The sequence below is a fragment of the Arachis stenosperma genome, chromosome 2 (assembly GCF_014773155.1).
Source record: "Arachis stenosperma cultivar V10309 chromosome 2, arast.V10309.gnm1.PFL2, whole genome shotgun sequence".
In the NCBI taxonomy this organism is placed as follows: Eukaryota; Viridiplantae; Streptophyta; class Magnoliopsida; order Fabales; family Fabaceae; genus Arachis; species Arachis stenosperma.
Window position 1 is genome coordinate 31,481,262 of NC_080378.1, and position 14,660 is coordinate 31,495,921.

At 35.5% G+C, this 14,660-nt stretch overlaps 2 protein-coding genes across 2 annotated transcripts; both read left to right on the forward strand.

Moving 5' to 3' along the window:
• Positions 1–255: 255 nt before the first annotated feature.
• On the forward strand, positions 256–1,348 carry LOC130962767 (transcription factor bHLH51-like; the record flags this gene model as incomplete). The annotated part of the gene is made up of 2 exons (XM_057888935.1): positions 256–504; positions 974–1,348. Coding segments are annotated over 2 exons (624 nt in total), but the record flags the coding sequence as incomplete, so codon positions are not given.
• Positions 1,349–2,141: 793 nt separating this feature from the next.
• Positions 2,142–5,977, forward strand: LOC130960556 (uncharacterized). The gene is made up of 3 exons (XM_057885977.1): positions 2,142–2,411; positions 4,064–4,517; positions 5,304–5,977. Exons 2-3 carry the CDS (start codon positions 4,161–4,163, stop codon positions 5,331–5,333), a joined length of 387 nt encoding a protein of 128 aa, XP_057741960.1. The 5' UTR covers positions 2,142–2,411; positions 4,064–4,160; the 3' UTR covers positions 5,334–5,977.
• Positions 5,978–14,660: the final 8,683 nt, after the last annotated feature.

Genomic DNA, 14,660 nt, shown 5'->3' on the forward strand with positions numbered 1-14,660 from the left:
GAAGTTATTTGCAGGTAAGTTTCTGCCAAAAATTATAATCTACAAATAAAACTAAGGTTGCGAGAACCGGACCGGTTAATAAACCGGTGAGGTCACTGATTCAATGGTTCATTGGTTCGATTGGGGTTCAATCAGAGTTCAACCGGTTTAATTAAATATTAAATAAAATTATTAAAAAACTTAAAATAATCTTAAGTATATAAATTCAATAATTTCTAACTTAATAAAATTTAATATTTCACATAATAAATTATCCATTACTCTGCACCAAACAGTAACAATAATTCTTCCTTTTCAGTACCAACACAGATAGTGCCTCATGCCTATGACTCAGCCTTTGCCTCTCTTCAATTCCAATATCCATGGCCTTTAGCCTTTGAAGGGTTTCCAGAAGATAGAGCTGCAAGTGCTTCTAAGAGCCATAGCCAAGCAGAGAAAAGAAGAAGGGACAAGATCAATGCACAGCTTGCAACTCTTAGAAAACTGATTCCTAAGTCTGATAAGGTAATATTGTTTTTCAAAATTCATATTCCAATATTGTCATAGACATAGTTAGTTACTTCTCTCCTTTTTGGCAAAGCATATTGTTTACTTTTACTTCTATCAGTTATGCTATTCAGAGTTTAGATTTTCTTTTTCACCCCTTGAATTCTAGCAAGAAAATAGAAATTACCTACCTTAGGAAAATGACATGATATGAAAGGTATCATTAGTTTATGCTATTAATAGCTTTAATAGGTTCCATGATAGAACTTAAAGCATTTGAATTCTACTTCATCAACCTTGATAGATAGAGAACTAGAGAAGCTATACATGTTTTTGTTTTCTAGATTGCATAAATTCCATAATTGATTATGCTTTCAAAATCAATTCAACTAGAAGTGTAAGAGTAATATAAGTTCAACTTTAAATTATGCCGGAATGAATACTATAAAAGCAGAATCAAATTAATTAAGTTTTGTTGCGGATGCAGATGGACAAGGCTGCATTACTAGGGAGTGTAGTAGATCATGTGAAGGATCTAAAGCGAAAAGCGATGGATGTGAGCAAAAGCATCACAGTTCCAAGTGAAACTAATGAAGTAACAATAATAGAGTGTGACCCTGATCAAGATGAAAGCTATGCTAAAGTGAAGATACTGAAGCACAACATTGTAATTTCAGTTTGCTGTGATGATAGACCAGAACTTTTCAGTGAACTCATTCAAGTCCTAAAAGGGTTGAGGCTCATAAATCAAGATCAGAACATATTCAGAAGCAGCAAACAGAATAGGCGAGCTCATAAATCAAACATAAATCAAGATCAGAACCTCAGAAAATCAAAAACAAAAATCAAGAAGGCAGCATAGAACAGGCGAGCTCATAAATCAAGATCAGAACCTCAGAAAATCAAAATCAAGAAGCGTAGAACTCATAAATCATAATAAGAATTTAGAAGGAAGCAGGTTCAAAATCAAGAAGACAAGAACAGAGTCTTACCGGCGAATGAGGAGTCGGGCTCGGCGACGTTCGACGACGAGGAGGCGGGCTCAACGCGGTGGTGGTCGCGGCTGCTGTGGATGGCTGTGGGTGGTGAATGAGGAGCGCTACTGCTGTGGATGGTTGTGGGTGACTCGGTGGTTTCTGGAATCTGGAGCTTGGTGGGTGGTGGCAATGGTGGCTTTGGTGGGTGAAGGGGGAAGAAATGGGAGATTGGCTGATTGGGGTAATGGGGTCAGTGGCATAGTGGATTAGGTTTAGGTTGGGTTACGCGTACGCCTTTCTATTTTTTTTTTAAAAAGTCAAAACGATGTCGTTTGACATCTGAATTTCCAAACCACTAAACTGTTAAAAAACCAGACAGTTTTTTCAGTTCATCGATTAACTGTCGGTTCGATCGATTTTTCCACTGATTTTTTGCCATTCAATTTTTGAAGTTATCCGAACTGGCTAAATAACCGATTCCCGGTTATTCCGGTTGAACTGGCCGGTCCGATTCGGTTTTCAAAACTATGAATAAAACAAATTTAAACAGACAAACTCATTTAATCCACAGGTTAAACAGACCAAATCTAAATAGACGAACTAACCCATTTGACAATCGTGTTTTTTTTTTTTTAAATAAAGAAAACCAACCCGTCAGCAACTCAGCAGTCAGCACCCCTTCCCCCAACACTCCCTCATTCGTGAACTCACCCCCCTCCTTCCCCGTCCCCTCTTTTGAAGCCCTAGGTTCCCCCTCACCGTGTCTGCCGCAGTGCCGCCGCCGTCCGTGTTGTCGGTGCCTCCGATTCTTCCTCTTCCCCCCTATCTAGAACTCAGGCCCTCTATTGTAGCTCGGCGCGTCGTCCCCATCCTCCCTGGTTTCTCTGCTCGAGGCTTGGAACAGCTCGCCGTCGGGTCGCCGCTTGCCGTCCGTGTCTCCATTTGAAGGTTAGTGGCCCCTGCTTTCACTTCTTCGGTTCTTCTTCTTCCTTTTATGCTCTGGTTACTGTTTGCTCTGTTTACTGATGGCTGAATGCTCGATTCTTCTTCTTCGTTTCAATTTCTGAAATTTTTGTTGAAATTTTCTTGTAATGTTTTGTAATGTTTGTTGCTGTTTTGTAATGGCTGGTTGCTGGTTGCAGGTTTACTGTGATTACTGGTTACTGCTGTAATGTTTGTAATGTTTTGTAATTTTTGTTGCTGTTTTGGAATGTTTTGTAATGTTTGTTGCTGTTTTGTAATTGCTGGTTGCAGGTTTAATGTGATTACTGGTTAATGTTTTATAATGTTTGTTGCTGAATGTTGATTGTTCTTGATTCTTGGTTCTGTTTAGTCTCTTCTGCTGTTGGTAATGGTGTTTTTGATTGGGTTTATCCATTGAGTGTTCAGGAAAGACATCTTAGATTTCTTGCTATAGTGGCACTTATATTCAATACTAAGAAGAGAAGACGTGATTACCGCAGTTTGACTTGAGAAATAGCTAATAGTTGTTTGGACTACCAGTGATCAAGGAGCAACATCTGTTGAAATTAGTTGTTTTCCACTCGTGCAGTTTGCATACTAGTATTCTTTTTTGTATTAAAACTATTGATATAATTACATTGACTTTCACATCATTAAAATTTATGTTATCTATCTACTCTGAAGTAACAATATATGCCAAAACAGGGCATACTTTCTGGTGTCAGTGAACCTTACCAGGCAGGATGGAACTGTGATAATCTTTTTATCTTTCGGTCTGTGTTTTCTAGCTTAGCAATTGCATTGTCCATTGATTTTAATATGAACATGCTGCTACTGTTTATAGTAATGCTGTTTTATACCCTATGATGCTCTCATCCTAACCCACAAATGCTGATGAATTGACCTATATATTTCTTGTGTTGATTTTTTTCTTGAATTATTTTCTGGGGTTTGATTCCTTTTATGAGTATCTACTTAAAGCTCATATCCTTTTTGGGAGGAGGATTTTTTTGGAGAATTTTTCATTCTGCTTATGTTGTTGTGGAGAAATATTTCAGACATGGTTCTTAAGTTGTTTGGCTGGGACATGATAATTGATCATTATTTTTTTTTTTTATTTTTTTTGTTTGAGTGGTTAATTGTACTGACAATCTTTTAAGATTTGAGACTATGTTGATTATTAATTTCGAAAATAACATTTAGGTAGTGTTTTAAATTTGGAAGATATGTTAAGATTTATATTAGACTATAATTATATTTTAGGATGTTTATTTACGGGTTTTTCGGTTGAACCACGGTTAGACTGGTTGAACCAGTGAACCAGAGACTAGAGTGGTTTGATGACTGGTCCGGTTCTTAGAACTTTGGTAAAGATATGTTAATATGAATTTTATAAGAGTGATTTTTAAATTGTAATAATTAGAAAGATAATTGTTGTTAGTGAAAAAGAAACAAACAAGGGTGACATAACATAATCTAATTGTTGGTGGTGTGAGCTGGCCCAACCCAAACAAAAAGATATATTTTAAAGGTTAACAAATAAAGAGTTTAGTGTTCTCTTTAGTTTATTTTACTTATTTATTTATAAAAAAAAAAAACTACAGAGAAACTCAGGCTAACTCGTTATTTTTTTCCAGTCGTCTGCAAAAAACTTCGTCTTGCAATTTGTGGTGTTTCCATCACATCGGAAAACCTCTCCGGTGCGGTTGTGGCCCGTCACCTCCGAGTGGGAAAATGTTGAAATTCCTATCGAAAGTGAAGATTGAGTACAACGCGCTGGACCCGCGAATAGCATCGTGTATGGAGTTCATGGCACAGTGCAACTCACGCAAGGCGAGGGAATCAAACCCTGCGTGCCAGGTGGAGGTGAAGCGCCGAACTGATGAACACCTGCCGCAGATCACGGTGACCTTCGTCAACGGCGTCGAGCAAGCCTTCGATGCGACCTCAACCCCTGCACAGAGCATAAGGACCATGATTCTTGAAAAAGGCCAAACCCTAGAGACCGAGCAGATGTTCCGAGAAGCTGGTGAGTCATGGCCTGTCATCATCCCCAAAGAAGAGCTATCTCAACCCGCACCTGGCATCAAGGTTTGTTTTTTCTAGCTTTATCGATTTTGTTTACTTGCGATTATGCTTGGTGCGTTCCTTTCAAGGTTAATTCTCTGCTTATTATTCCATTGCGGATCGTTTTCTGTTATTTTCTGGATGGTGATTGGTGCTGCATTATTGCTTTTACTTTAGGAATTTAGAATGGTATGGAAACAGAAAACTGCTCTTACATCTATCTGGGATAGTAATTTTGATTTTCAAACTTAAACATCTCTGGATTGCATTTTTCAATCTCAAATATGAGTAGTAGATGTTGCATTTAATCTCTTTGTCGCATGATAAGTATAGCGTTTCTCATAGGAGTAATGATGAGTTTGGTGGTTTTCCTGTTCTTCATGCCTGATATCCTACTTTCATTTGATCTTGCCCATAATAAATTTTAATGCAAAATTGCACATTTTTATTAGAATATTTGAAAGGTATTTTTTGCTTGTATTGTTATATAGAACAAGATACATTACAATTCTGAGATAAATTGAAGCTCCTAAGTATGCACTATGGATCCATTGATTTTACAGTCATGGTACATGTCATATGTTGCTGAAAACAGCAAAGAAGAAACCATCTGCATTGATTACCTGTATGTCCCCGAGTTTTGCTATAAGATGGACATAATATCTTCCCCTAATGTATATAATAATGCTATACAATAATCCATATTAGTTGTCTTACAATTATGTTTCAATACCATTCCTTCCCTTTGAGTATGTGATTTATACCTATTCTATTAATTTTCATTTTCTCTCATGTGCCCCTTCTTTTCAGCCAAGGAAAGCAGAGGAGAAGAAGCAATAGCCATGTATTTTTGAGCCTACCAAACGGCCAGGAAATGTGCCAATTTTCTCACGCATTCTCTCATTTTGTTTTGGCGGGGAGAGTACATGACATGAGACCACGGCTGTTCTGTGCTTTGCTGTAATTTAGGGTTGAATTATTGATATTGATTAAACAAATATATGCATGTGATTCGTGTAATAATTGTTGTTTCTGAATAGCAGAATTTTGAAACCGTAATAATTTCATGCTAGAATTTGGTTTGGTTGCTGTCAGCTCTTAAACCTAGTTATATTTTAGGACAAAAAGCTGTCAAATGATACCAGATTATTGATCCAAATGCAAACTGTGCGAGAGATGGCCTTTGTTGACTTTTGGAATTGGGGTTCCAGTACCTATTGTAATTCAGAGGGGGGAAACTGGTGGCATAGCATGGCTTGCATCCCTTGGTGTGTGGTTTCTTCTTGGTCAGGCTAATAGAATTTTCAATTTTTATTACTCTCTAGCACTTGTGATGCCTAATAAATAGAAGAGTTATCTCGGTAACAAAACCTTATGCTCTTTTTTTTTAAGATAGGCATGCAAAATTGCAAATGACTGATGTATTGGGCAATTGTGCCCTCTACCCAGCACTTGAGTTTGAAGATTAATGTAATTAACTACTTCCAACCTTTCAATAAATAAATAAATAATGAAGAATTAATCTTTGTACGAAATATAGAAAGGCAGGGGATTTTTTAATGTAGATTGTGGTGCTTTTGTGGCAGAGAAGAGGCGTTTGAGTTGGGCCATTAAATTCTTGAGTTATTTGAGTTTTGTCGGGCGAAGAGAGAATGACTACATAAAAAATAGTGTACTCTCTAGTTTATTTTATTAATTTATTTAATTTGATGAATTTTGGATCACTTTTTTTTTTTAAATTTGGCCATTATTCATTGTATGTAAACTACTTAAAACTAATATTTTATATATTAACTTGATTTTTTTTATATAAATCAGTTTAAACTAATACACTATATTATAAACTGATAAACTGATTTAGTCACAAAAGAAAAAAACTGATAAACTGATTTACTCTGTAAGAAAGTAGTTTGATGCAATATCTAAATTATTTAAAATAATTTCTTCTGGTTTTAATTTAGTTTATAAAAAAACTGAACTATGAATAAATCTTTTTAATCATATGTAGTATTGGTCTATCAGTAAAAATTAAATATTTTTACTAAATTAAATTTTAGGTAAATTTTTTTAATTAATATTAATTACTTTTTTAATTATAAATTTTAAAATTTAAATAAAAATATTATGTATACACAAAAAACAATAACTAAATTAGCCATAATATTTGATAAATATATGTGCTATTTTATTTTTTTAATATATTTCATATATTAACAATTTAACATATATTCTATATAGATAGCTAATTTGATAACAAATATTTTTGTGTACAGATTAATTTAAAATTTTATATAAATTTTAAAAATTGATTTCTTGTATTTATTCTTTAACTAATTATTATTGTTTTAGAAGTCTTATATATAATTGTATAATTTTGTTGAGTAAATATAAATTAACACGAAGTTTAGAAATATGATTTCTAAATTTTAATAATTAGAAAGATAATTAAAAGAAAAGAATAAAATAAGTTTTTTAATTATATTTCTTTTCAAGATGTGAAAAAAAAAAAACGAAAGAAAGAAAGTTGGACGTAAGAGGATAACAGAATCGTTTTTGTGGGAGCTGGCCCAACCATCAATGGTGTGTTTGTTTTTTGGTTGAAGGGTGAAAACGTTCAGAAACATTATTTTGAAAAGCTAGCCTTTGGTCGTAATTATATCAACTCATATCGGGTTTAAAAAATATCACTATTTTTTAATGATTATATATTTTTTTAAAATTTTTCTACGCAAAATTTTTTAAGGTGAGATATTCATTTCAATCATTCATTAAGATAACGATGAAGAAAAATCATGACTTTGACTTTATCCTTCTTGGATGTTTTATTTTCAGTCGTAACTGTATCTCCAAAATTCATTAAATCAAGATGAATTTTGACATCTAATATCCATGATAAATAGTTGTTTCTAAATATATCAAGAGTATTAAATTTAAGATGAGAAAATTTTGACATAATGAACATTTATTATCTGAGTATTCCTAAATTTTGATGAGAACCTTGTGCTGATAATGTATTGTAAAATAAATAAAGAAAAAAATGAAAATAAATATAAAATAAAAAAGTGAAAAATAGAGAACTCTAGTATTAATATTCACTAATATTATTATCTCAATATAATAGAGATGATTCATATATATTTACTTATATTATATCAGGGGCAATTTACCCAAATAAATAAAATAGGTGAAAGCTTTACTCAAATACACAAAATAGATATTCCTTACCTGATTGTGCAATTTGACACTTCTATGTAAACCGTGGAAAGCTACTACGGTTTACAATTTTAACATAAACCGTGGCAACCTACCACGGATTATGAATTGTGTGGTTTGTGTGCAAACCGTGGCAAGCTCCCACGGTTTATGAAGGGAGAATGCGAAGCATAAATCGTGGCAAGCTCCCACGGTTTATGAAGGAGAAAATTTGATTGTAAACCGTTGTAGGTTACAACGATTTAGGAACACCAAAATTCTATATATATGTGGGTGACATTCTACTTGCACAAGAGATCATTCTCACAATGGCAAGTGAGGAGGAGAGTGTTCTTGCCTTAGTGCATTGCTCTGGAAAAATTAAAAAAAGCAAAAGCCATGGTGTGAAGTTCACAGACAAAGAACCATTGAGTGTGTTCATCAATTCGTCAAGCACTTTCTCAGATCTAAAGAACAGCATCTTGCAGAAGCTTGGCGTCTTTGGTACGAAGTGGGTGAAGAAGCTATTCTACAAGATTCCCATTGCAGTTGTCTCGACGGGTGTTCAGTATGATACCTTTGTGCTAGCGGCTGATGAAGATATTAGGGTTCTGTTCCATTGTGTTAGGAGTTTTCCAGAGATCCGAATTCACGAGTTGTTTGCGAAGTTGGAGGTTGGTGTCGATAGTTCTGGGGCATCAGCTCCATTTCATAGCTCGACTGTCGTGGGAGGTGCGTCTAGTTTGATGCCTGCGGTCAGACCGTATCTTCCGCCGGTGGGTTCCCCTACGTTCGCGGCTGATTTAGAGCGAACGGTGGTTGTTGGTTATGTACAGTTGAAGAATGAAGGAATCTTTGAGCAGCCTGATGTCGTGGGCACCGGTGATTGCCAGTTACCTTATATGGAAGGCTTTGGTGAACCTGATAGAGTAGAGAATGCAATGTGTGATGATGACTCTGACCAGGAGCCTGTCGATATCATCGGGGATAGCGACGACGACACAGGTGCCAATCCACATGCGCAGCATGGGCCTTCAAGTTCTGCTTCTCAATAGTACCCTCCACACTTCTTCGCACTAAACTTGGAGGTTCTCGGTTCAGTCAACTTACGGGAGGCTTGCTCAGCTTTTTGTGGTACGGGGACAAACAGCAGAGGCACAACTCGGATTTGGTAATGAATTTTGCCAGGCATTGGCCAAGGCAATTGATCGGAATCTAAGAGACTCAAGGTGCTTCACTGTCACATTATACGACAGGCATCAATCGGAGTACACCGTGGCCGAGACAACACCAACCGGGCGCTTCTCGCTGGGTAGCTATAGAGTTGCCCTTAAAGATCACAGATGCGACTGTGGCCACTTTCAGGCGCTGCATTATCCTTGTTGCCACGCCATTGCATGTTGTGCCTACTCCCGCCTTAATTGGGCGTCATATGTTCACGAGGTCTATCGTATGAGTGAAGTTTTCAACGTTTACAAGCAGGGTTTTGTTCCGCCTATTCCGGAAGGCCTATGGCCTCCATATGCTGGGCCAACCATCATTCCTGATCCTAACATGAGGCGTGCAAAGGAAGGTCGTCCAAGGGCAACCAGGATCCGTGGTAGTATGGATCAGTCTCTGGAGAACCAGCCGAAGCACTGTGGGCTATGCCGTCAGGCTGGGCATACGCGGAGGAACTGTGACCAGCGAAGACATACTACCGGGGGGGGATGCGTAGATCTCATTACCTTGTTGTTTTAGTTGTTTTATTAACTGTTCAGTTGAGTTATGTATGGTTGGTTAAGTCTATAAATGTCACCATGTTGATTTTCTGCATTAATTTCATATGAATAAAATCCGTTTATTTTAGATGTTTGATTGCATCAATGTGGTATCATTTAGACTGCGCATGATAACTGTGACGGAAATAATGTATATCATAGAATCTCAAACCGCTTAAACTATCAAATACATAGCAGATAACATATCATTTAGACTGCACACTGTGATCAAATTTTCTCCTTCATAAACCGTGGGAGCTTGCCATGGTTTGTGTTTCGCATTCTCCCTTCATAAACCGTGGGAGCTTACCACGATTTACACACAAACCACACAATTCATAATCCGTGGTAGGTTGCCACGGTTTATGTTAAAATTGTAAACCGTGGTAGCTTCCCACGGTTTACATAGAAGTGTCAAACTGCACAATCAGATAAGGAATATCTATTTTGTGTATTTGAGTAAAGCTTTCACCTATTTTATTTATTTAGGTAAATTGCCCTTATATTAATCTTGTAGCATGCATCTATGTAAAAAGAGAGAGAAATATTTTATATTGATGTTGTGTGTATATTTTGCATGAAGCTTGCTCCCTATTTATACACCTATCAAATCCACTTTTTCAAATTCCATTAAACTCAATTTTTCTTGGTAACATGAACCTCCTAATCTTAAAAGGTTCAGCCGCCCCTAGACATCTATATTACAACAATTTCAAACAAAAGAAAAGAATTTTTTTTCTTATGACAATTTTATTTTCAAAGTGTTCCAAATACACCTGCCTTTACAAATTTACAATATATTTGTTATTTATTTTTGTTGGCAAATGTTTTAAAGGCATTATGTAAAAATATTATTAAAAAAATTAATAAAAAATAAAAACAGTTTATTATTATCTTTTTAACAAGTGTACTCATCAGACTTTTCAACTAATTAAATACTATGAGAAAAATATTTTATTTAGTTCTAATGTTTGATTTTAATTTTATTATTTTTAGATTTTATTTTAGAATAATTATTCAAATCAATTCTGAAATTTTTAAAATTAGATATTTTAATATTTTCTTAAGTTTTAAAATATAAAAAATAATTTTTAACGTTTTTTGTTAGGCAATACAGTCTTTTTCCATTAGTCACTAACGGTGACTGCTAATGTAAAACATTAACTCATACAGTGACCATTAAGTACACATATGTGAGTTGAACAAATCAATTCCCAAAGTGAAGTATAAAATAGTCCTAAAAACTTAAAAATTTTCGAAAAAGTGAGGAGAGAGAAAGCGGTTAGGATATTTTTAAAAAAATATGATTTTAAAAATCTTAAAAGGATATGATTTGAAAAATTTTGACAAAGTCAATCCAAGGGATTCGAAAATTATGAGCAATTAAAGGAAAAGATATTTTTTTATTTTTGAATGTTATTATGAAAGAGAAGAACACACAAAAGACGCAAGACTTAAAATTTTTAGATCCAATGCTCCTTATTTTCGAAAATTTTGGTGGGAAAATACCAAGGCACACCAAACTTAAAAATTTTAAGATCAAAACACAAAGAAGACTCAAGAACACTTTGAAGACTCACAAGAACAAGAACAAAAGAAAGAACACCAAACTTAAAATTTTTAGAAAACCAAAATAAAATTTTGAAAACTAAAGAAAATTAACAAGAGAACACCAAACTTAAAATTTGGCATAAGATTTAATCAAAGAAAAAATATTTTTGAAAAAATTTTAAAAAGAAGATACCCAATTACCAAGAACACAAGCACAATGCTCTAGCCAACTGAGCTATAAATTTAACGTGTTTTAAAAAGGTATTTTTAAAGGAAAATAAAAACATGCAATTGACACCAAACTTAAGATATGAAACTAAACTCAAATAAAAGACTCCAAGAAAAATTAAAAACTAATAAAGAAAAATAATATTTTTGAAAGATTTTTTTAAAAAGAATAATAAAAGATGCAATCCTAGGACTCTAAACCAAAAAGACAAAATTTTCATAATCTAAGTAACAAGATAAACCGTCTGTTGTTCAAACTCGAACAATCCCCGGCAACGGCGCCAAAAACTTGGTGCACGAAAATTATACTCATACTATGTAATTCCGCACAACTAACCAGCAAGTGCACTGGGTCGTCCAAGTAATACCTTACGTGAGTAAGGGTCGATCCCACGGAGATTGCCGGCTTGAAGCAAGCTATGGTTATCTTATTATTCTTAGTCAGGATATCAATAGGGTTCTTTAGTTTTAATTGTAAAAAGTGAAAGAGCATGAAATGAATATTTGTTACGCAGTAATGGAGAATGGGTTGGAGTTTTGGAGGTGCTTTGTCCTTTGAATTTCTGCTTTCCTACTGTCTTCTTCTTCACGCATGCAGGTCTCCTTCCATGGCAAGCTGTATGTTGGTGGATCACCGTTGTCAATGGCTACCAGCCGTCCTCTCAGTAAAAAGGGTCCATGTACATGGCTAATCATCTGTTGGTTCTCACTTGTGTTGGAATAGGATCCAGTAATCCTTTTGCGTCTGTCACTACGCCCAACGTTCGTGAGTTTGAAGCTCGTCACAGACATCCTCTCCCAGATCCTACTTGGAATACCACAGACAATGTTTAGACTTTCTGGATCTCAGAAATACTGCCAATTGATTCTAGCTTATACCACGAAGACTCTGATCTCATAGATTGAATGCTCTATTGTCAGGAGAGGCAGTCAAACTCGTGAGCCAAGAACCCAAGAGACATCCATTCAATCCAAGGTAGAACGGAAGTGGTTGTCAGGCACGCGTTCATAGGTTGAGAATGGTGATGAGTGTCACAAATCATTACATTCATCACGTCGAAGTGCGAATGAACATCTTAGAATAGAAACAAGTGAGATTGAATAGAAAACAGAAATACTTGCATTAATTTATCGAGACGCTGCAAAGCTCCTCACCCCCAACCATGGAGTTTAGAGACTCATAACGTCAAAGGTACAATTTCAGATGTAAAAATGTCATGAAGTACAAAATAAATCTCTAAAAGTAGTTTATATACTCAACTAGTAATCTAGGTTTACAGAAAATGAGTAAACTAAGATAGATAGTGCAGAAATCCACTTCTGAGGCCCACTTGGTGTGTGATGGGGCTGAGCATTGAAGATTTCACGTGCATAGGCCATTCTTGGAGTTAAACGCCAGCTTGTAACCTATTTCTGGCGTTTAACTCTGCTTTGTAACTTGTTTCTGGAGTTTGACGCCAGAATAGGGTAGAAAGCTGGCGTTAAATGTCAGTTTGCATCATCTAAACTTGGACAAAGTATGGACTATTATATATTTCTGGAAAGCCCTGGATGTCTACTTTCCAACGCAATTAAGAGCGCGCCATTTGGACTCCTGTAGCTCCAAAAATTCCATTTCGAGTGCAGGGAGATCAGAATCCAACAGCATTTGCAGTCCTTTTTCAGCCTTTGAATCAGATTTTTGCTCTGGTCCCTCAATTTCAGCCAGAAAATACCTGAAATCACAGAAAAATACACAAACTCATAGTAAAATCCAGAAATGTGATTTTTGCATAAAACTAATAAAAATGTACTAAAAAGTAGCAAGATCCTACTAAAAACTATATTAAAACACCCCCAAAAAGCGTATAAAATATCCGCTCATCACAACACCAAACTTAAACTGTTGCTTGTCCCAAAAAAAATAGATAAATAAAATAGGATAGTACGAGGATCAAGAGGCAATCTCAGAGTTTTACATGAAGCTCAATTCTAATTAGATGAGCAGGGCTAGTAGCTTTTTACTTCTGAACAGTTTTGGCATCTCAATTCATCCCTTAAAGTTTAGAATGATTGGCATCCATAGGAACTCAGAATTCAGATAGTGTTATTGATTCTCATAGTTTAGTATGTTGATTCTTGAACACATCTACTTTATGAGTCTTGACCGTGGCCCTAAGCACTTTGTCTTCTAGTATTACCACCGGATACATAAATGCCACAGACACATAACTGGGTGAACCTTTTCAGATTGTGACTCAGCTTTGCTAAAGTCCCCAATTATAGGTGTCCAGAGTTCTTAAGCACACTCTTTTGGATCACGACTTTAACCACTCAGTCTCAAGCTTTTCACTTGGACCTGCATGCCACAAGAACATGGTTAGGGACAGCTGGGTTCAGCCGCTTAGGCCAGGATTTATTCTTTTAGGCCCTCCTATCCATTGATGCTCAAACTCTTGGATCTTTTTTACCCTTGCCTTTTGTTTTTAAGGGCTATTGGCTTTTTCTTTTTCTTTTTCTCTTTTTTTTTGCTATTTTTTTCACTATTTTTTCTTGCTTCAAGAATCAATTTTATGAATTTTCAGATTATCAATAATATTTTTCTTTTTCATCATTCTTTCAAGAGCCAACAGTTTTAACATTCATAAACAATAAAATAAAAAATATGCACTGTTTAAGCATTCATTCAGAAGACAGAAAGTGTTGCCACCACATATAAATAATTTGAATTTTTATTATTAAGAACTCAAAAAAAATTGCCTCCTTATTCTAAAAATATCTGCTATTTTATTCATGTTTAATAATGATGAGAAAAATAAATTATAGCTTACTTGGAAATGATAAAAATAAAAATAAAAATACTAATTACTACTACTCATATGACTCCTAAGATAGATTTCTAATAGCAGAAGTTATCACGGAATTAAGATTAGGACTCAACAACTTTTATTTTGGGAGATTGACGCTCCTTCAATTTATGAGTTGTCTGGACCTTCAAGAGAAAGCTTCTGGCGCTTCAGCTCCTGTAGTTCACGCCCTTGCTTCTCCTGTTCCTTAAGCAGTTTGCAGATCATAAAATTTTGATTTGCTATTCTTCCTTGAGTTGATCCATAGTTACTTGCAACTTGGTGACAGATGCTTCTAGGCGGGTCCAATAGTCAATCTGAGGGATTTCTGGGAGGAACTCCTGCGCTCTCCTTTTGATAGAGTTTTCTTGTACTTGTTGCCCTCCATTGACTTCTTGGTGATTGGATGTTCGATTGGGATGAACTCATCTACTCCCATCTTCACTCCAGCCTCTTTACATAGCAGAGAAATCAAATTTGGGTAAGCCAATTTAGCGTTCTTGGAGTTCTTATTTGCAATTGTGTAGAGCTCACAAGAAATTAATTGATGAACCTCCACTTCGTTTCCTTGCATAATACAATGGATCATCACTGCTCTCTTGATAGTGACT

Coding starts and splice junctions, on each gene's coding strand:
- LOC130960556 (XM_057885977.1), top strand. CDS start 4,161: ATGTTGAAATTCCTATCGAAAGTGAAGATTGAGTACAACGCGCTGGAC. Junction 4,518..5,303: donor AACCCGCACCTGGCATCAAG/GTTTGTTTTTTC, acceptor CCTTCTTTTCAG/CCAAGGAAAGCAGAGGAGAA.